Below are 23,291 nucleotides of genomic sequence, written 5' to 3' on the forward strand. Positions count from 1 at the left end.
GCATGGAAGCCTAAAGAGACTTAACCCTCTGAGACAATGGCCAAGTTTGGTACTTAACTCTGGATGTGAATTTATGGACATTATAGGACATTCTCCCACCATCCCTCCCTTTCCAGCAACCCCCTGAAGACTGAAGGTCTTAAAGGACCACTCTCAAAGAAACTCCAGGATAGTTGGGAAGATGTGAGGCTGTCTCAAGGAAGACCAGCACCTGTCAGCCTGCACTGATGAGGTACTGTAGCGAGACATCATCCACTTGAAGCACTGGTATCATAACGATACTGGATATAAGGGTAATGCTTTTCTGAAGGCAGCCTTAAGCAGGTATACTCAGGGGACATGCCCATGCTGGAAGGGACTGGCCTTATCCTAACAGCAATATTTAGGCTGAGGTGATCAGACATTGATTACAGAAGATGTGGATAAGAGGACTTATTTCTGGATACTTGACTCAGTCTATGGCTGGAGCAAGATCTTCTTCACCTGCGCCTTTACTGCCTTAGGAGGTTCAAAGCAGGAAGAGAGTAGGTGGCTCTGAGACCTATAATGGATGCAAGAGAGCAAATTTAGTTGCTATGCTTGGATCTAGATTTGCACACACAAAAGTGGACAGAGATTTATGGTCTCTCCTTCACAGGATGGGTCTGAATTTCAGTATCCTCTTAGAAGAAGAGGAAGTTAAAACTACAGTTGAATCTATGGTTTCTCCAAATAAGAGATGAATAAACCCAATACTTAGAGGGGGAAACAGCTATAGAGTAAAAACCCCATCGGTCTGCTGGAATTTGGCAGAGAGAAACCATTTGAGGACTGAAAGCTAAGTATCTGTATGAGCCTTTAGAGAAGGACATCAATTGCTCCTATAATTGAAGAAGGCCCTAAATATTTCAGAGACAGCAGCCAGAAGAAGAGGATGTGTGTGCTGTAGAAGACATACTTGGAGAACTATGAAAGTAGGCTGGGGGTGGAGCAGGAAAAAGGGCAGACTACCCACAACTTTCCTACTTCTCCCTCAAGAAAAGGAGTCAGAGGGTAGAACACTGAAGTAAATCTCTTACCTCCTCATCCCCTAGCCCCTTGTCCTTACCTGGATTTAGCAAGGCATCTTGAAAAGCAGTAAGGCTTCCCAGCTGAGAAGCATTCCTGGCTGGCAAACAGCCTTAGACAAACTGCTGGTTGCTGCTTAGTTGGCAGTTTGAGGCACACTGCCCTGCAAAACAGGACTAAGGAAACTTTGAAAGTTAAGCATAGTTTTCACCCTTCTTCTCTGTGCAAAATGTATGCCAGAGCTTTTCTTTGGATGAGGACAAGGTAGTGACCTGGCACAAGGTACCTGCCTCATCCCCTCCTGGCACGCAAGAGAAAGAAGAAGCTGTAGACATTTGAAAGTGGAAGAGAAGAAAAAGGTACTTTGTTCCTAAACAGACTTTTGAATGTCTGGTGAGACAAAAGCTGAGGGAACCACACATCTATGGTACAGACAAGCTATAGGCTTTCACAGGCATGGTGAGAAGATGTTAGGAACAAATGCACCTCTCAAGTGATGGGTAGCAACTAGTAAGTATTTGCAACAATATTCTCATATCCAAGAATAAGTGCCTTTAAAAAGATATCCAATAGATTTTTAAGAATAAATGTAGAGTGGCAAAATAGTATTGCCTCCAGCCAACTTAAAATTATAACATGCTAGTGACTCATATTTCATGATTTACAGACCACCCGCTTCTACTCTTACTGATGAAATTATTCATTAAAACAAAGCTCCAGCTAGATCAGCCTACTGGTTTTACTCAATAATTTTGGGAAATGAGGTTTGGGTGTCTGCAGGAATTGGACTGGAAGCCCCTTTTTTCTGTTTAAAGAGAATAATATTTATAGCTTTAAATGCTATCTCAATTTAAATGTTATAATGTTTCACAATCATGTATTTAAACACAGAAATCTGTTTATTTACCCAAACAAAACAGAGGAAATGATTCCAGCCCTCAGGTTTTGAATTCTCATTTAAATACGTGAACATCAGTCCACAATTGAGATGTTTGTGTTATCTATGTACCTCCAAAATACTCATATTTCATAGGCTTTTTCACATTAATATTCACCAACAGTATCACAAAAGTTCTTTTTCTTTTACATAACTGTAAGCAACAGTAATTCTAGAAACACTAGAGAAAAAAAAGCATAGCAATGTCCACAGTTACAAGAAAAAGTGCACATTACTTGGTCACAATCACAGTCATTACTTGGAAAACTATATGTAACAAGTAGATATAAAATATCACTGATGCCTTAAACTCATTGTCAAAAACGGAATTACATAAAATTTTGTACATGAAATAAGGCAAATTTAGGAATGCACAAGAAACTTGTTATTCAACAGAAGCTAAACAACAGAACAGATAGTACAGTAAGCATAAACTAAAGTACTTTTTTCTATATACTTAAAAATAAGCCTGCCGTAGTGCACAAAGAAAACACCATTAATGTGTAATCAATATTATAAAATAAGAAATAGAGGGGTTGGGAAGAGTGGGGGAGGGGAGAGAAGAGTTTTATTATAGTTGCAGCTGCATCCATTTAGAGTTTTGTACAGGTTTTAGCTAGGCCTGGGAATTATACAAATCATACCAGAAGTGTCCATGACCTTCCTCCGTAAGAATTTTGTTTAAATTAAGGAAAACAAAATAAATACACACAAGAGTGCAAAATTTCAGATTGTCACTTGCAACCTCTTAACATTCATCATCTACATCCAATCACAACTAGAGGGACTTGTATAGGACAGCAGCAGTGATCATGGAGTTAGATGAGCTCACCGTAAGAAACCAATTTATCTTTTTTTTTTTCTCAATGATATGTCTTTTTTAAAAAACCTTCAACTCTTTATTAATTGCTAGTAAAGCTGCAATATATTACAGAATGGAGTTGAGAATGGTATGAAGGCAGGAAATGCATGCTTCCTTTGGAAGGTATTCCATAGATGACAATTTACAGTACACGGGGGAAGAAATATCCAGCATCAAGAGTTACTCGTTGTAGAAAGAATATGAAGTTGGGGAGAAGGGCACAGTCAGGGGTTCAAGAGAGGAAGGGGGGACTTACAATAGCTCCTCAAAACATTTTCAGGACCAGTGAAAAAGTTTACCAAAGTAAAAATGAAAAATCTTGAATGAAAACAAAAATCTTTTGTTTTGTTTTTTATAAAAATTACGTTTTTTTAAAATACAAGATCCTTTTAATTGCAATTGTGCCCTGTAGCAACAGGACATTTGGCAACGTTTTGCCATATACTGCAGCTTTAAGTCCAATGAGTCAGTATCACATTCCACTAATATTGCACTTGGATCTTGAACCACTGTTTTTTTAAACCATCACAGCATCTTCCGTTTCCTCCACTTGTTAGAACGAGTTAATTTCTAGCCACTTTTTCGATATTTATGCTGACACACTAAAACAAAAGCAATAGGCTGGACACAGTAAAGTACCTCGGAAATACCAGAGGTCGAAGTTCACTTGAAGCACCTTTACACATCACTTTATGGATCAAGAACAGAGTGGCATTATGGTAATTAACTCTCCTAAAAGCCTGTGCAGTAACTGAAGTGTGTGCTCTGGGAAATCAAAATGTCATTAGTGGAAACTCTGAGATAAGACCAGGCCAGTGTGAAGGTCACATGACTCAGTTCTGCTGCAAAATAAGGTTTTCCAGTTCATCTGCAGAACGCAATAAAAATGCGGCTGATTCTCGATACCCTGCCACAAGCTGCCTCACTGCATTTATTTCAGTTGGACTCAGCTGGGGTCTAGAGCTTGAACTACTGGAGGATCCAGAGCTGGTTGCTAACTGCCTCTTCATACTGAGATCTGTTGGACCTGCAGATAACAAAGGAAAAGAAAAGGAGCTTCACATCAGCTGCCAGAGACTTTTCACAGGTTTGTAGCTACAAAATGCAGAGTAGCAAAATCTGCTCTCAGCTGAGTGCCAGTGAGAAGTAGCAGAAACAAGCAATAACCGTTCAGTTACCAGTGGCCTTGAAAGGAATCACAGCAATTTATATTTATATATAACGGACACCCTTTAAGTTCTACTTACATAACACAAGGGGCAAGTCCACTGCCAGCAGAAAATTAGCTTCTGCAGGGGGTATCCCAACAGTGTAAGCCACTTGCAGCCAACACTGCCCTGGGATCTGATGCTGGTGAGCAGGCAGAGGGTTCATCTCCTGTGCCTCCTACAGCTCCAGCTGCCATAGTAGCCTCCCTGGCTATCTGCACACTTGCAGTTTTTATCACAGAATATCAAAGTTACGTTCTCTAGATATCTTTTTTCACGTTTTATGCTTCAATCACCATGTGGCCAGATTGTGAAACCCTTATAGACGTAGATAAATGGTCATTCACTTGACTAGCCCTGACGCCATGTGACACTTATATAAATAGCTGGTCATGAATGAGATTAGGCTGGTGACAATCTGGCTGCTACACTGAGGAGTACACTATCATTGGTGGGGGCTGCACACAGCTGGCAATATATTGGTAAGGATCTTGTAAGGCCTGAACACTGACAAGAGAATCTGCAGCAATCACCATGTTGCATTGGCAGCTTATACCAATACGCTTAGCACTTTTAATTAAAGAATATTCTCAAGACCATGTATGCTGCGTGCAGAAGATGGCACTCCTGAAGTCAGTCTGCAGGTTACCACTATCGGCAAAACCGTCTGCCATCATGAAGTTTGACTTTGTGTGGAATTTCCCTGGTCGTTTGACCATAGTTATTAATCAGCTAAGATGCATGGTGCTTTGATGAGATGTTTGCACTTTCCACTTAGCACAATAAATTTTTTCTTCCTGGAGTGTAAATTTGGACAGGTAGAATTTGAACTGAGGACTGAGTTTATTATCTGCAAATCTATAAAAATACTGCTCATTCACTTTGACGGTGTAGCAAATCTATACTTCTGGCAGGGAGAAGATCAGACTAGCCTGATCTTAATCTTAATACTCCCCTGGATATTGGGATCAAGTTATCCAAAGCAATGTACCTTGTTTTCCTATGAGAAAAATGTCACCGTTCAATTTCATGTGGACAATGTATGTCAATGCCAAGGCGTTCTCAGCATTGGCTCACTGGTTGGACCTTGCTTCCTAAAAAGACTGGAATAATTTTACAATTTAGCATATTCACCTGTAGAATACAGAACACACCAATTTGTGCTCTAGAGGTTCTAAATAATCCCAACAGAATCACAAGATTCAAAAGCAGACTTGCTAACTTAAGCACTAACGGAAAGAGATGTACTGACTTCCAGAAGCTGAAGATCTGGTCATAAACCTTACTTATTTTTCTTTCTTTTATGTTTATGCAGAGATACGGCTGAGACCACAAAGAACGTGGAGATTGCCATGTCCTCACACTCACTGAAGTTAATGAAAATCTCCCCTTGAGTGAATGAAAGCAGAGCTGGGACTATGAAAAGAAACTACTCAAACAGAAAGGGTCCTATTAGATCTTATTTCTTACTACACAACTAGCATGAACAGCACTTAGCCTTACAACTGTATTATCCAATTTTACACCGGCATAAATGAACTGACTTTTAAATGACTTCCAGTGTACAAAGGACAAATAAAAGGACAATTAGCTCAGTGAATTTGTTTCAGTGTGACAGCACACTGCAGGGAAACGATCACAGTGTGAAGAAGCTCAGAGGATACTTCTAAGTAAAATCTTAACCCAGCACAGAGAAGAAGGGTGTACAAATTATAAAGCCAGCTGGACTGAATGGTTGTAAGAAGCCATTAAAGACTTCTATATTTACTGAGGCGGTAGTGAAAAAGCTGCCACTGACATAGTGAGGGCATTGAGCTCCATATGAAGCTACTTTAACTTTTATGTTCTTTCCTTGGCTCTTATCCATGTCATAGCCAAAAACACACACACAATATATGGCAGAACAGAGCTTCTGCAGCAGAGCACATCTTTTCCTGAAATGAAACTGAAGGACTTTTCTCATTGGTAATCCAGATTTTTAAGTGATTGAATAGGATATTAAGTTTATTTCACTCGTAAGTAGAAAATACACAGAAATGTGCTTGCTTACATGTCTGAGGTTTTCCTTAAAAAAATTGATGACACAAAGTAAAAGCACCACTCTGAAAGGAAAACTAGGAGAAGACCAGATGTCCAGCATGCATAAATCACTGTAACTCCTCACAAGTCTATAGGGTCACAGTCATTTACACAACGTGAAGATCTGGCCCTGTATTCCTAGATGTCCAGATTAACTATCATGAAGAAAGTTTTTTAACTCTTCAGAATATGTATCTTTGAATCCCTGAAGGTACTGGAAATAAAGTTTTGTGCAAGTGCAAATCTGCAGTCTGCATACACAAGGAACCATTAGGACCCAGAACTCTTGGTCTGGGAGACTTCTGTTGTGTACTGAGTTCTTGTATACAAAGGAAATAAGAAATCTCAGATTTTAACTTACCCCAGCTACTCCAAACTACTTGATTTTTTTTTTTATTTCTATAACTAGGAAAACAGGATTTTACGTCACTCCCCAACTCCTGCCTTGTGCTTAACAAGTCCCAGTGCTGTCCTCCTTCCCCTCAAAGAAAAGCCCCCTGAGCAAAAAAAGCAAAGAAATCTGCACACGCAGGAAGTGTTTATGGCTATGGTTTCAGGACAGTGAGTACCCCTGTGCCTTTTCAAGGAAGGGAAGCTGCATGTGCTGGCAGAGAGCTGAACAGAAAGAGAACAAGCCATGCTTGATGTGGGGATAAGGTTTTTAGCTCTTCTTTTAATTATGTTATGTGACCCCTATGCCTCACCTCCAAAGCTTGCCTATGACAGCCCAAGCTTTATATCTGGGAGAATACCTCACTCAGAGAGTAGCCCCAGGATGTATTATACTGGTCTCAGCTTTTAACAGCTATGATAGACACTCACTGGCAGTATTACTGATTCTTAAAGGTAGTCCAGGCTGTTATATGCTAAAAATGGTATAACTTATCTGTAGCTTCATCAGTCATACCTGGTCGTTCAGAAAATAAGGAATAAATGCATCTTATTCTTACAGCGTAGATTTTTGCTGTGCAATTTTATGAAAATCAGCTATTGAAACACAGGAACCTAAATCTTACTCATAAATATCCACTACATTTCTTCAACCAGACAAATAAATCACAGGTATTCTGAAGGCTTAAAATAGCTGGTTAAGGTAGACACTTCATGTACCTCTATCTCTAGAAGCCATCACTACTGATGACTAAATCTGGAGAAAGCTGAACAGCTTCACCACCATTTCTTTTAATTACTGTCCTTACTTTAAATAGAACTATATCCTTAGTGTATTTAACATTATTTATTAAGCTGCCCGTCTTCACAGGAGCAAGGAAGTGTATCCTTATACAGAGGGAAATCTGAATCTTTTTGCAATGAATTTTGCAGTGTCAGGTTTCTCCAAGGTGATACTGCACATTTTAGCATACTGCTTCCTATCCTGGAAGGACTTCAAGACAATTAAAATTCTTGCTTGCAAACATTATCAGGTTCCACAATGTCTGTGTGTGCAAGCAAAGATTAAGTATATACCGCAGAGATGAAGACAGGTTACTTATTTTTATTTATTTATTTCTCTTAGTGCATACTATTATAACTCACAGTTGCTACCTCCCATGTTTTTATAACAGCACAACATTCTCTTAAGCAGTGGGTTAAACAAATTGCTGATACAGATCCTTTCTTTTATATTCTTTCAGAAGACTGAAGTATTGTTCCTCTGCCTCTTGCTAAGGCCACCCGATCAACACTTTAACACGGGAATATTTTCCATTTACCACCTCAGTCCACTTACATAGACCTAATTTCCCCTGTGAGGTGAAACTGTTCTTGTTGGAACCACATCAGGCTGAATATGAGAACTCTGAAAACCCACTCTTCATGTGCTAGACAATCATTTATCAAATTAGCTGCTAGGAATATCTGTCATTAAATACACTGTGGGACAAATGGCTTTTCTGTAAATTGCAAGACTTAAATGGAACTAGTTATTGCCTCATGCACTACTCATTAGCAACATGATTTATATCAAATTCCAAAATATGGGTCAGATGTAGATGTGCTGTTACTGATTGCTTAGACACTATCAACTGCCTCAGCAAAAATCCCTTAAGAATTGTATGCTGTCACTGGGTAGCTACCAATCTTATAATTAACAACTACTGAAAGAATAATAAATGTGTCAATGACTTTCAAAATGGTTATCACTATTGCAGATAATAATTTAGAATAACAAAAATAATTTTAAAAAGCTACATGTGCTTAAGCATCTATACTTCTACATTTTCATTAAGTTAGGCAACCTTTTTCATCAGTGAAGATGTAAAAAGGAGTGGCACTTATTTATAGAAAAATACATCTCCTCATGCTTTGAAATCTCTCTTGTGTATCTTTTCTATTGCACCTGTTCTCCTCTCCCATTTTTTGCTCCATGAGTGCTTTAGAAGTGAGTACGTGCTAGATTCTCTTACACGCCAATAAAACTAAATAGAAACAACTATCAAAGTATGCTACTTTTTCCAAATCAGATGTATTTATTATTGCAAGAATGTTTTATTGTGATATTATGCATCTGTCAATGTTTCTTTTCCTCCTGCCTTCAAACAGAGAGCAGATGTGCCTAAAACTATTGTTTCAAGTAGCAGGAGATGTCAGATCAAGAGAACAGGGACTAATAAATTGGACCTTTTAAGCTTCTTCCTCCCTTCTACACCTTTCCCTCTGGAAAACATACCTTCAGCTAGTTTAGATAGCAGAAAAAACTGCTGTGTTGCCTGAGGAAAGAGACATGAAAACACAGAAATGCCTACAGCCATGGAACATCATGCATTTTCAACAATCAGCAAACACATTGGTTTGTGATGAAATGATTATGTCAGGTCCTCCAGTAATGTTTCGTATCCACCACAGGAGATTCATTATGTGGCATACACCTGTCTTGCCTTAATGGCTGTCTCCTGAGCTTGGTGCAAAGGTAGAAAAGCAGGATACTGCCCAATATATCCGCAGACATTCCATCTCCATTCCTATGGGGGGAGCAGACTAATACTTGCATATGCCATGTATCTGATAATTTGTAGAGAAGGAGGAAGCGGGGAGAGGAATGTTGGGATGATCTTAATATAGAATTCAGCCAGCACTCCCCAGCGAGAAATTTCCGTCTTAGCCACAACATAGGTCAAACCATTTAACTTCTCCCGACCCCACATTTTGCCTTTTTTAAATGGGACTAAACACACTCTCCCAGGTTCCTAACTCTACCACTCTTGTTCTGTGTCTCTTCATGCCCCACGCTCCAGCTGTGTTAGAGACAAGCTGTTTTGTCTCTCCCCTCTCTCTCCATTTTGATGTCATCAGGGTAGCACTGAGAACACAGAAGACTGTGCAAGAGCAGAAGTATAAAGAAGAGCTGGAGAGAGCAACCACAGCAAAAGTCCCATTCAACCCCTACATCATGGCCAGCCATGCTGCGGGTAACCCAGTCAGCACTTTAAGAATTAGCTACATACTGGATGTTCTCAGCTGGACTTTATTTTCCCCTAGTTTATTGGCAAGAAGCCTCTCCTGATCATGCAAATGCCAAGATTTTACAGAAGGTTACAACTTCACCAAATTTGAGGGTGCAGAAATGAGGCACCCTCCCTACTGTCACATGCAAAAGCGGACAAGAGTGCTTGGCCTTCCTCTCCCGCCCCAGAGCAGCACAGCCATGCTGATCGCTGGGGCGCAGCAGCATCAGCTCCGGGAGCTTCCCCCAGCTACCCCATTGTCTTCAGCAGGGCTGCACTGCCTGAAGGACTAGGACACAGTAGGACCAGGAGGGCTGATTTGCACATGGGTAAGAGGCCTGGCTAAAGCAGGGAATGGCTGGGAGACCACAGCCCTTCTGGGCCTCTGGAAGGGAGCAGCAGGGAGAGGTGAGAGGTGTTGTGGGAGTCCGGCAGCTGCCAGCTGGATCATGGAGCCATTGGTCATGGTCTGCAGGCCCACCTGTGGGAGAGGAGGCTGAACGAGAAGCCTGCCAGGGCTCAGGATCTGCTTGTGGTGTAAACATAGAATCACAGAATCATGTTCAGATTCGGCAGGAGGACTCACCTGAGCTGGAAGGGGACTGGACGTTTGTGGTGCCTGGGATGCAGTGCTGAGTTGCGGCTGTGGTGGAGGTAGGCTGCAGGTCTGTGTAGAGAAACGGAGACACAACAGCTGCTTTGTCTTACTATGACATGAGGGCATGTCCTGAACAGCCAGTCTGCCATCAGGTCTGAAACACCCTCTCTTTTTACACACACAAAGGGAAATGACTGACGTTTCTGCCTAGAAAACCAGGCAACAATGCAGAAGAAACAGCCCCGAATCACCTCCAGAAAACTGAGGAATGGCAGCAGAAACACTCTCCACACCTCTTAGGGAAAATGGACAAATGGCTGTGGAGAGCAAGGCTCCAAAAAGTCCACCCTGGCTTCAGAGAGTGCTGACAGCTGACAGTCATCGGGAGGAGGACGGTGACCCACTGGACAGAAACACATGGGGAGACAGGCTGATCCCACTCTGTCGGGGAGGCTCAGGCAGCATGCAGGGACTTGAACAGCTTCTGGCAGCAGCAAGAGATTTTGCTCCCCACAAAGCAGCCTGTCTCCTGTCTTCACCCTCCTGCCCTCAAGCTGGGCATCCCTCCAAGCTCAGTCCAGGTGTGATGGAGCAGGGCCAGCTGAAGCCTTTGTGGCTGGCTAGGAGCTGACAAGCAAATTTCATTTACACCCACTGGGCTACCCCACCTTGGACACTCTCCGTTCAGTTCTGTAGCAGGAACTGCATTAGCCTTAAAAAAGAGTGCTGTGGAAATCCACCCTTCTCAAAGAGTAGCTCTCCCTTAACATCTACAACAATCAAGGACAACGTGCCCAAAGGCTTCTCCCCAGCCCATGTACAGGCTGATAGAGGCTCTGTCAACCCACGCATTGCTTGGTGATGGGCTGAAGCTTTCCAGCCAAGCTTGCTTGGCCTAAAGGTTTTAAAAGCAGTGGAAAAAGAGACCTTGGTTCTGTAAGCCCAAGCTTTTTCCTGCTCTGCTTTTTTCCTGCCCACAATAAAGGAGGGGTCACTGTACAAGCTGCTGCATTCTGCTTGCTCATATTGAGCAGTTGCATGAAGGCTTGCCCCATACAGTTGTGTAAGGAGCTAATTATGGTTCTGTAATTAGCCATGTGGAAGGACAGGCTGAGGAGGGAAGCACTGCAACAGCAGGCACAGAGAGGTCCCTGAGGCAGAGCCACCAAACAGTTGGGCGAGCAGATAGCTCAGTCTGTAAGATAGGATCAGAGTAGGGATGAACTTTATAGGGGAGGAAATAACCAAATTAAATGAGTCACAGCATACAAAATACATGCATCGGTTGGACTACCAGATAGGCGAGCTAATTGGACATAGTCATTATATTACTGTGGGGGAAGGTCCAGAAATAGGTATTCAAGCAGTGAGTTTTAGCTAGTTTTTGCAATTTCTTTTTTCTGTTTTAGCAGATACACAAAACCAGACTGTATTTGTTTATACACACTTCCTGACTGAGGTGTATATTTATTTTTACACTAGGAGAACATTTGTAAACGTGACAAGAACATTTGATGGGTTACTAAATTGAAAAGGAAATGCCATCTTAAATTACTTCCTAGGTCCTGAAAACAATTCGCAAGCAAATATCCTGTTCTCCAGAGAGGGAACTCATTAACCATCATAACAGCCTTGCATATGTTCAGAACAAGAGTCCTTGAAACAGAGTAACGACTGCAAACAACTGTCCTGTGAGGTCTGTCAGGAGGGCAATGGTTACCCCTCTCAACTGCAACTCCATCCTCTCCCCTTAGTCTACAAATGAAAAAACAAATATCCATGGACATATCAGAGAGGATTGACAGTTCTCAAAGAACTGGCCTCCATGTCCTCCCATTTCTCCTGTAGGGAAACCAGCTAATGGAGCCAGAGCACTTTACCCCTCGATAGCCAAGAGATAATTAGGTTGGCTACCGATTGCTTTTGTGTCAATGAAACTAAGAAATTGATGGAGTTGCCTTTCCACAACTTTCCTAATGATCTTCCTGAAATGGCAGGTGGGTCACAAAATCAGTAGCCTGCTAGATTGTTAGCATCAACAACTGGTTTCCAGGTGCTGGCACACAGACTTTTGGTTCGTGGAGCTTACGTGCTTTGGATCCTGTAGGATCCCTGTGGAGAAGATGGACACCTTTGCATAATGCTCCAACTAGGCACAACCATCTGGGAGAGGTGCAATGATTTACTAGTCTTCCAGCGTAAGAGGACATACAGACAAAATTTTCCAGTGCAAGCAGGGAAAGGCAAGGAAGAAGAAATCTTTGAGCATGTCAGTATGCAAACCGTTAAGCATCCACTGGTCCCTTCACCCCAGCAATGTCACACAGGGAAACACAGTGCACTGCACAGTTCCCTGGCTGTGTTAGCTGTGCAGCATCTGGCAGATCCTGAATAACCACTGTTTGTCCTGAAAAACCCATCCTGAGGTTTAATTGTGAAAAAACACCAGAGTCCTCTACATTAAAGGTACAAAGAAAATGTTGCTTCTAATCAGAAAGCAACACTAATTTATGATGTTGAATTTGTACCTCATTTTTTTAAAATTGCATGCTGAAGTGACACAGAATACTTTTGCCTAAATCCCACAATTCACTGAAAAATGGGAGTTATGAAAATGTATCCTATTACAAGAGTTTTGAAGGGAAGAAGTACACAAAACAGTTGTGATTCCTCACAGTTTAAGATTATGTAAAACAGGACAATTTTGATGGCTTCTGCTGACAAATAACACATGGGGAGTTTAATCCTACTCTTAGTTGGGTGAAAGAGCAAATGCCAACTGTTTTCAGTGGGAACTGGCTCGGATCTTCTCTGGCCGCAATGTAAAAGACAATTTTAAGTTCTTGTGCATTTTCCCAAGAAACCAGATTTCCACGGCCTGTCTTACTCTTATGAAAATATTTGATCAGAGATCATATTCAGTACCTCAGATGTGTTTTTCATGCATATGGAAACAATTGTAATCATCATTCACTCTCTTTAAGTCAAAGACTTTTGACAACTAAAATATTATCTTTTTAAAGCCTTTTGAAAACGTAATGCAAATCATTCACAGACCTTTGAGGATTTTGGCGGTGGGGGATGAGGAAGCAGACATGACTGAAGGTTACCAGGACACTACATACCAATAACTTCTTTCAGGCTTCAGCCCTGATAGCATTTTGAAAATTGCTTAGCATGTTGAATATAGAGGCTGTAGCTGAACAATTACCATCTTGCCCAAGTCAGCCCATGTACCTGAAGCAGCACTCTCCTCAGTCAGAGAGGGATCAGCCAAGACAAAAACCCAGGGATTTCTGTCCTCTGAGACATTTTTTAAATACCATTCTCAGAGGCAAGAGACCCTCAGGCTTCCAGAGTAATCACTTTTCTCTGACAGACAGACAGTACCTTTGTTATCAGAATGGACAAACCTTTTCCTTTGCTCTGAATTTGTATGAAATCAATATGGGGGACTATTTCAAACAAATAATACCATTCGCTTACACCATTTGTTTGGTACAAAAGCTTGCTAATGTAAGAAGAAAGGAATGTTTTCTAAATGAATGACACCGCTGTTTTTTTCAGAGGGGCATACAGCCTCATGGTGACACATAATTACCCGCATCATTTTTAGTTTAGAGTATAGATGGATATGCTGATTTCTCATTTAACACTTGGTATGCCAGACCCTTATCTGCAGTAAATTGAAGTAGCTAGAGATACCATGTGACAAATCTAGGTCAATTCATTTGTGTTACAAAATATGCAGTTCAGTGTTTTCAAACTCCAGCCACAAAGATACTAATGGCCTCACTTTGTGATCAGTATAGGAGAGGACAACAATGACAGTATAGGTCCTCACAAAGTCATGCAAATTGACTGAAGATCTAACCGGGCATTTTTTTACTCAGCTTTGTTAGTCTTCAGGTTCGGTCTCGCCCTGTTGTGAATTAGTCCCTTGAAACTGAAAGGAGACTAGCATGCAGTGAGTAAGTATTTTGCTCAGCAGTAGTTGTTTGCAGGATTGTGTTCCTGCTCATTATTTGATAATAGCCTATGGATTTTGAACCCCTTGGACTAGCTTTCTGTAAGCAGGGGGAAACACACATATGAGCACATATACACACAGGCACATTTTGTAAGGGAACTCACCACTGCTAGAAGCATCGTTGAGATTTAGCAGCCCACCTCCGAGCCCTCTGTAACTATGGTAACTGTAGGTCCCATTGCCATTGATGTACAACACCTCCTGTGTGCTGGAAACAGCTGATGTTGAGTAAGTGACCTGGGCTGGCTCCTGTTTGTACTGCTTGTCAGCTGGAGCAGCCTCATCCTGCAAAAACAAGGAAAGGTTTTGAATTATCATTACATTTTACCTTGCATGAGAGGGTCTTTTCCATTGTTTAGATTCCACATCTATTGATTTTAGAAAAGTAAAATACATGTTAAACAAGCACAGATGTGCTTCTGATTGACCAAATATCAGCTGAAAAGACACAATGGAAATAAGCAAGAATGCAGGTTTCCTACAAATCTGAGAATATTCGTTTGTTTGTGCTCCACAAGCCAACTATACTGTTTATCAAAGGAGAAGACACATCCCCTCACCCTGAAGAGCTCACAGTCGTCTGTAAAACCCAACTCTGTTCACAAATAGCATGGGAAAGGATAGAAAAAAGCCACTACTTTCTGAGTACAGGAGTGACTCTTCTGAGCCAGAGAACCGTATCTTTCTTGATAAGACAAACTAATACAGAATGCACCGACTACTTCTTTTGATGTATCAGCCTCAGAAATGACAGAAGGAATAGAGGAACGGAATAAAACAATATTTCCTATGTTTGCAGAGGGCTGAGTGAGTGTCCATCCACACAAGGGCCAAATGGTAAGGATGCCTCTACAAACATGACTTGAAAGCCTTTGTAACCTGTGTGTGAGCAGCAGCTGTTTGTACACCATGAGTTCCCCTCAATGCTCCCTGTTTGCCTCTTAGATGCTTGCATAATATGGAACAAGATTTAGCACAACAGCCCTCCAACTTTCCCCTAAAGCAGATCATGTTTCAGGTGAAAGTGTATTTTTCCCCATCTGCACTTACCGTAGCTACTGCTTAGAGCACCTCACCTCCACTCATGATCAGAGAACACCCCTGTGGCAACTTTAGTAATGACACAAGTGAAAAAAAGAAAAGCATTAAGAGAAGATTTAATGCAATTTAGAAGTGGGAAACAAGGAAAACTATCAGTGTGTGACTGCTCAGCCCACCACAGGGACCTGAGTGCTAGAATTCCTGATTTAGTCTGCAAATGTACTTGAACTTTTTCTTTGTTTCTCTTAACTTGTAGACTTCTTAATGGGCCTGATTTTACACTTTTATCTGATGAAAATATATTTCAGTGATTTCAAATAAAATGGATCTATGGAAGATCAGTATTTAAAAAAATAGAGGTGAGAATGTTTTCAGACCTTTTCAGAGTACTTAACTGAAAAATGATGTTAGAATTATCTCCCCTTTGTGTAAGATTTTGTCCACTTTATGCCTTTCTGTTCTGCACAACCCTTTTATTGTTGCTAAATATACCAAACTTATTAAGAATGCTATAAAATATCTCAAACCTTTCTTACAGACTTTAGTTAAAAATAAGAATGTATATACCAGCACAGAGGGATCAGATAATTCAAACAGTGTCCAGTCAGTGTGTTGAAGCAAAAAGCATTCTGAAGCAGCTTTTCTGCCTGCATTAGGAACAATCGCCAGTTCCACCTCTGAAATAAGACATAACCAACTTTTCTGAGATGAAGATATCCCTGTCTTGTACATATTTATTGGTGAAAGAGACTTGGGCACAACTGAGATGACTCAGGAGAAGGTATATATATTATTAACAGAAATTTTAATATTTAATACAGAACACTGAACCATCAGATAATTAATTCCATAAACAATCAGAATGGGGCCTCTTGGGCACTAATATGAGCTGAGGCAAAGCTTTGCATTTTTGAGAGTTGGCCAAACTGGTCTCCTATGCGTTTTCTTAAGTAATAATAGGCGTAAACAAAGGGCCAAAATTGCAATGTATTTTTGCCAGGAATTCAATATCATTTACCTTTTATCTCCAAAGGTCATTGCTGTCTCTTATAAGAGCAAATGTATTACTTTCTCTGAGAAAATATTCACAAGCTATACAGTAAAGTTCTATCTTGGCAACAAAGCTTAACTCATCGTCCAAATCTTTAACACTCTCAAGGCTGAGATGTTCTGTACCCTGGTGTCTAAAACTAGATGATACTTCCTGCCATAGACTAACCCTGAGCCTCATTCTATTCTCACTAAGATCAGCAAGGGATCTTCTGCAAATTTATCAAGGACTGGACTGTGTTCAAGGGGTGCAGTGCAAAAGGGACTAACTCCTATAGCTGAGCAGAGTATCTCAGGGCCTGCTTATCCTGACTGTCTGGAACCCACAAATTTGCTGTCCTTTGCTGTCCTTGATTTTACATGTCCTCCAGAGCCCCTTTAGCCAGTGCACTGAAAAACTAACAGTGCGTTTCTTGCAGAGCTGATGCACTGAGCTTCTAGCAGAGCACAGCAAGCAGAGACTGCCCGGACGGCAGAGCAAGGGCACTTGGTGCACCTTGGTGTGTGCCAGCCCACGCGTTAGAGCACATGGCCAAGAAGTGGGAGACCCAGGTTCGGGCTCCTAGTTGCAATACACCGTGAAGAGGCGGAAAATTTGGGATGCAAGGTCTTTGCTAGCTGTGGTGAGGAGGGGACCTGAACTCCGAGCTGCTATCTCCTAGCAACCAGGCTCAAAGCAAAACTGCAGTGGGAGTTGTCGCTGAAGCTGTGCCACTGTGTGGAAGGAAATGCACAATTCATAGGGCCACAGAGATAGCAAACAAAAAGGGAGCATGACTCAGTTCCCTTTCAGAGAAGTGCTGCCCTGGGAGGCTTCCAGCCCTGCTCCCTTCCAGCTACACCCTAACACAAAACTCACAAGCTGCTCTGAGGTCAGGAATTCAAGGCTGGGGCTGTGCTGCCGAAGGGGAATCTTTGTATTACACTAATCACAGCCCTGTGCAACACCGTGGTGTGCCATGGGCTGGGGCTTGAGGTGGAGCCCAGGCACCCTGGTGGGGAAGGCACTCCTCGGAGGGGTGAAAGGGGTTGAGGAAGATGCTGAGCCCAGGACTCCTGGTTCTGCATATGAGCTCTAATCTCTCAGCCCCTATACAAAAGGTGGCTTCTTCTAAATATTACATATATTTTTAAAGAGCAGACCAATCACCTGTACCTAAATAATGAATAAGTTGCTGTACATTTCAGACCTGAAATATGGGCCTCATCTAAGTGCTTAGCTCAGTGCTTCAGGATGACTAAATGCAGAAGCAAGGCAGGATTTTTGGCGAGCATTTTCTGAGCAGGCTCAGGTGTCAGCCCTACTGGTAGGATTACGAACCATTAGCCTGGTCCCAGGGGGTTAGGCTTTACCCCTCATACATTCCCCTGGGATTTAAGCATTTTTCAGAAATGTTTTTTACTTCAAAAGGAAAAACTACGTCCCTTTTCCTTGTAGTCACACCAAGGATAAAGAAGCCAGGCTCTCTTTTTCTTGGGAGAGAGAACATGAATTTCGTATTTACTTTTGTATACCTGAGATTTATTCTGCACAGATTCATTCCCTTCTTTCTTTTAATCTTAATTGCCTTTGCTTTTAAACTAATGCAGAAATTAAACAAACATAGTGTTGTTCCAGAACTGAGATTTTTTTAATATTCTGTGTTAGTCACTCAGCACTTCTGGTTTCCCCCTACATTATGTTTACACTAGAAAGGCTTAATAATTTATTTAAAACATTATTTTAAAAATATTTTAATTTCATAATAATCACTAACAATTAACTAACTATTTATTAATATGTTTGACCTAACTACCTGCTCTGACTGATATTCTGAGCAGCTAATGAACAGTTTAAAAGGAAATACCATCCACAGCAACACAGATGCTAGTGCAGAATTTCATGACTGTGGTACAGAAAGTGAGGCTCACCAGCAGTGTCCCAGCCTCCTGTTCCCCATGCCAGTGGAAGCACAGCACACACATTTCTTTTCAAAAAGTCTGTCCTTCATGGAAGCAACTCTAACAATGCCATTGCTCCTTTTTGTTCTCCATCTCCTTCACCACCACCAAAATAATACAAAAAAGTGATAGCTTGTTAAAATAAAAAGCCCTGGCAAATCGGTGTTACATTGAGTTTTGATCCCATATATACATAAGTGTCAGAAATTCTGTGCATTCCCATTAAGAGAGAGCGGTGCTATCACCTTGGCTCCACTGTTAGCAATAGGCATTGCTAACATGTAAACGTAAATCCCAAAAGGGAGTGTGTATGCAAACAACTCACATGGACAATGCTATCTGACCATAAAGCTAACAAAACTTCTGCAACAAGAACATAAATCGTAATGTTCAAAAAATGGCAAAGATGGCAACATGCATTTAACTACTGCTTTCATGAAATGCAATGTCTACCAGACCGACAAATTAACATCTCTGAGAATGCCAGCTTTTAACTGCCCCTATATCAAGGTGATTTTTTTCCCACTCAATTAGAAAAGAGACAAAAAGGAAAATGTATTTTTGCCTCATGTTTCTTGATACTTTCTTTTTTGATATGTTAAACTGAAAAATGTGGATTGCTTGTTGTTCTTGTCAATAAACACTTCTGTTAGAATACCACTTTGAGGTTAGGAAAACTCAAATGCAGATTAGTCTTCAAACAGATAGGCAAGCCAGGGGCCCAATATTTGCATATGGTCTTCCATTTTTTCAGCAAAGGAAAAAAAATTCATTCACATGAAAAAACAAAACATGCTTTCATGTGCATTCGATATTTTTTTTAGCCTCAATAGCTTGTAGTATGGCTTTAGCAGGAAGGAGATAATGTTTCATATACTTTTCCCATTTGGAACCCACCAATTTATTTCTATGATTTTTGAATCAAAAGTAAAATAAATAGAAACACATGATAAAACCATGTAGCACTTTTCAAAGCATACCCAATTAATCCTTACAATACTCCTGTTAGATAGGACTTTTATCACTGCTTTTCAGATGGTGAGATTCTGGCAATAAAGGCAACCTTAAGCTAGCATTACCTAATATGTAAAGCACTTGAGTTCTGCAACCATAACAACATAACGGGCTTCTCTTTGTGTAACGTAATTTTTAAAATAATGGGAAGAAACTCAGGAGTTCCATCATGGGGCACCCTGCTGAATCTGCAGGGGGCTGTGGGGCTGGGAGCTCTCTGCCCATTTCAGCTCTTGTGCAGAGAAGCAGCTGTGCGGGTAAGCAGCCATCATCATCTGCAGGGAGCAAGGTGTTTAAAGGAGGGTGAGCCACACAATTCCTGGTTCCCATTGCAGGGCCCAGAAGGTGGCCCCTTCTTAAACACCTGGAGATCATTGCCGTTTCCCTGCCTGTGACCTGATCATGTATACCTTGTGCTCTGTCTCTTCAAACTTAATTCATACTGTCTCCTCAAAATCACTGACTCCTCATCCCATTCCTTGCTTCTCCAGTTTCATCTTCCACCCTCCATCTCAGTTCCAGCCTTCTTGCCTAGCAAATCCTAATCTCTCCTTTCCAAACAAGTCTCTTGATGCCTGATGCCTGAGCAGCTTCAGCAACTCAAGCCCTTTCATTTCCTAATTTGTATTTAATCAGTGTCACATCCACTGACGGTCCCATCTGAGATTTTCTCTCCCTTCTCAGACTCCTGTCAGTCTTCTAATCCCCAAAATCCTGTTCCACAGGGAGCAAAGCCAGGTTCCACAATTAGCCAAGGCAGCTCCTGTTTTCAACGCACATTATTTTTCGCTACTAATATCTGATCCTCTTTCACCACTAGTTCTTTAACTCAACCTGACCAGTTTCCTTCGCCAGCCTCAGCTACTCACTTCCTCATCCAACCCCATCTCATAATTTCTCTTCCCCTTCATTCCTTGTTATCTCTGCTCCTTCCACATTCACAACCCCAATGCTCTTCCCCTGCTTTCTGCATTGATATCAGATTCCTAGGCACACCCACTGAAATTCAAATAATTTGGGAATTTAGCAACTAAAATGTTTTGACTGTGTAAGCATGTGCATCCAGTGTTCCATCCTTGGCATAAATGAGACCACTATATTGTCAAGAGCAAACACAGAGCTGCCTCTTTTTTTTTTTTTTTTTTTTTTTTTTTTAAGGAATGGTAAATACATTTTAGGATCAAACTACCCTTAAAGGTCCTTAAAGGACAAAATTTTCCTCATTCTTGAAAATGGCTGAAGTTTTCTCTGAAAGAGTTCAACAGATGGAAAACATACAGAACAGTAAAAGTAATCCCTGGGGGCTGAAGGCCATGAAATTATCAACAAACTGCATATCTAGTATTATAATGGGAAGTGTCAGGTAATCTTAGTAAGTGATGATAATTCCAACTGCTTGGATGACACATATTGTTCTGACAGAACACTGGATCTTTTATTAGCTTTAATTACATTAAATTAATTCTCTAGTGTTTGACCCAGCTTTTAATTTTATGACCAATATCCTGGAAGACTAGACAGCTAAACATTATTTTGGCACATCACAGTAGGCTAAATTTTCCTTTAACACTGCAGTAAGGCTGTTGACTCAGTGTGCTTAGCAATGGTGGAAATGGTATTTCTGCAAATGATGGATGTGAGTTTTCACTTTAGTTTTGGTTTTCATTGCACATTCTTTCTCCCCTCTCCAGTTGCTAAGATTTGTGTTGGGATTACTACTCACTAAATAAAACCTGTTCAAGACCAGGGAGGCCTGAACAAAATGAAATAGATCTACATAATTCACTGAGTTTGAAATCCAAATGAAGCTTCACGGTAGTCCTTTGCATTGGCTGACCTTCATATTTAAAGTACTGAATATTTATAGTCCTTTAAAAGGACAACATCTTTTAATATTGTAGAAGGTGCTCTTACAGCTGTGATCTAAGCATGGAGGCAAGGTAAGGTTTGTAGAAAAAGGTAATACCTCTTCCTAGACCAGGAGAGGAACTTCTGTGCCCAAAAGCTGATCTAATAAAAGATACTACCTTCCCCAGAAAGTCTTATTTCTCTTACAACAAAATGAGCAAAAGCCAGATTTTCAGTTGAAGTCAGCAGAGTTTCAGTACTCACAATGAGAAAAGCCAAGCATTTGCTTGTATGAATTTGTGCACAGAAAAGTTAATTCCTATGACTTATTTGCCATGCTGCATCATGCTTTCACACCTCAAAACTACTTTGAATAAAGTTATAGAAAATTTCCAGTCCCTATATTGAGGGATTATTCATCCAAAATTAACGTCTACCTGAGATTTCAACTCATCACATCAGACCCATAGCTGAGACCTGAAAATTGAACTGCTAGAATCTTTATAGTCTGTTTAGGAAAATATTTAAAACATACCACAGCTATATTTTATCTGAGGGGCAAAGTTATCCTCTGATAACTTTCTAAGACAGATATCTATATTTTTTTTAATATATATATATCTATACTTGGGTATTTCTCCACCTCTCGGGCTAGTCATAGTATTCTTTAAAATGATGTATCCATTGACAGTCCCATAACCTGTTGTCCAAAATCATCAGGACAGATAGATTTAAAAAATAATTGCACCTCTGGACAGATTCCTTCCCCTTTAAGTTTAGTTGTCCTTCATAAACAGCATTCCAGGTCTTTGTTAGAGGATAAGGCACTAGAATTATGGATGAGGTCTACGCACAGCAGCAGAAAGACCCCTGAGGTTTTCCCCAGAAGAACTAAGAGTAAATTTGAGCAAACTGGCTAAAATAAAACACAGAGTCAAGTTCAAATAATATCACAGAACTCATACCAGATACTCTTTAGATTGGGAAGTGTTTTGGTAATTCAGTAGTGGACATAGCAGTGAAATCGAGAGCCATAATTGGTGTCCTCAGGCATGCACACTATTTCTCCTCTTGTAAGAACAGCTGGGGGACTGCACAGCTTTCTATTTCCCACCCTCTGTAATCAGATCTAGACCGTGCTTTTCTCTACCACTCTCTCTGCATTAGTTTCTTCACTTTTACTTACTTAAATCAAGTATGTAAAAAAAATGAGAAAGCCTGTTCTTGTGTGACATACTACTCAATTTGTAGCTCAGTTGGAGCTGGGTATTCCAGCTAAACTGAACATTCATGCTTTAGCTGTGAGTCTATCATCTCATCATTACATGGAGAGCACATCAGTCTCAGCATAGAATTTTCTGGCGTAGATGTAACATTATATGAAAAAGTGCTCCTAGCATGCAGATGCAACTGTATTGAACATGTTACTGCCAGAAGCCCAGGTATTAATGATGATTTTGCTATGAAGTCCATTATCAAAATGGTTTTCATATTTTAGATAAAAAATGATAAATGTAATTTTTTAGATGGTGAGGAAATATTGATATAGTCTAATTGAGCTAAATCAGGTGTAATACAGAGTCCAGTTAAGCATCTAAACTCCCTGTAATGCCAATGGTGATGTGGGAACTTGAAGAGTATCTATCAAAACATTAAGTTAGCTGCCAAAAGTTCAAGGACCTCCAAACTGTCCTCCTGACACAGGGTATAGCTCCAAGAAAAGAAAGCACTATGCTTCAGTTTCAGATTAGAAGGGCAGGAGGTTCCTTTTGCTTTCAGGTTATTAACACTGAAATGAACTGCCAGCTTCAGTGCTGTCACCAGGCATCAAAACTGACACGAGTCAGTGTTCAACAAGAAATGAAAGCATGAAACAAACACAGAAAAAGAAGATCAAAATAAAAAGGTGCTATTGTGTAGAAGAGAGTAAAATGAACCTCAGTCTTCTGCATTTCTGATAGAATGACACATTATTTACAGCCTGGAATGGGTATGTTAACCTTAAATAAAAGGTTAGTGTTTGCACATTGCAGTGTTTGAGTTGTTTTTTCACCACTGGCACTTCACCTGCAGAACAGAGAACTTTTTTGGAAGAGGTACTCAGATGGCTGTTGCAAAGAGTTGTCAGATCACTTTTGTTGGAGCAATAGCAAAGCAGAGAGATCATTTTTCATAGCCTGTCAGCTTTAGCCA

The 23,291-nt window shown here is 40.7% G+C and overlaps 1 protein-coding gene across 4 annotated transcripts in view; it reads right to left on the minus strand.

Moving 5' to 3' along the window:
• Positions 1-3,679: 3,679 nt before the first annotated feature.
• Positions 3,680-23,291, minus strand: part of NOL4 (nucleolar protein 4) — a 212,047-nt gene continuing 192,435 nt past the window's right edge. For 3 of the 4 annotated variants that reach the window (XM_075705362.1, XM_075705361.1, XM_075705360.1), the window contains 2 exons: positions 14,309-14,489; positions 3,680-3,873 (listed from right to left, as the gene is read on the minus strand). In XM_075705362.1, the coding sequence (XP_075561477.1) occupies positions 3,680-3,873; positions 14,309-14,489 (375 nt within the window). Of the gene's footprint in view, positions 3,874-10,162; positions 10,244-14,308; positions 14,490-23,291 lie in introns of all 4 variants that reach the window. The other variant, XM_075705359.1, reaches the window with a different exon arrangement.

This window comes from Pelecanus crispus, chromosome 2 (genome assembly GCF_030463565.1).
Source record: "Pelecanus crispus isolate bPelCri1 chromosome 2, bPelCri1.pri, whole genome shotgun sequence".
NCBI lineage: Eukaryota > Metazoa > Chordata > Aves > Pelecaniformes > Pelecanidae > Pelecanus > Pelecanus crispus.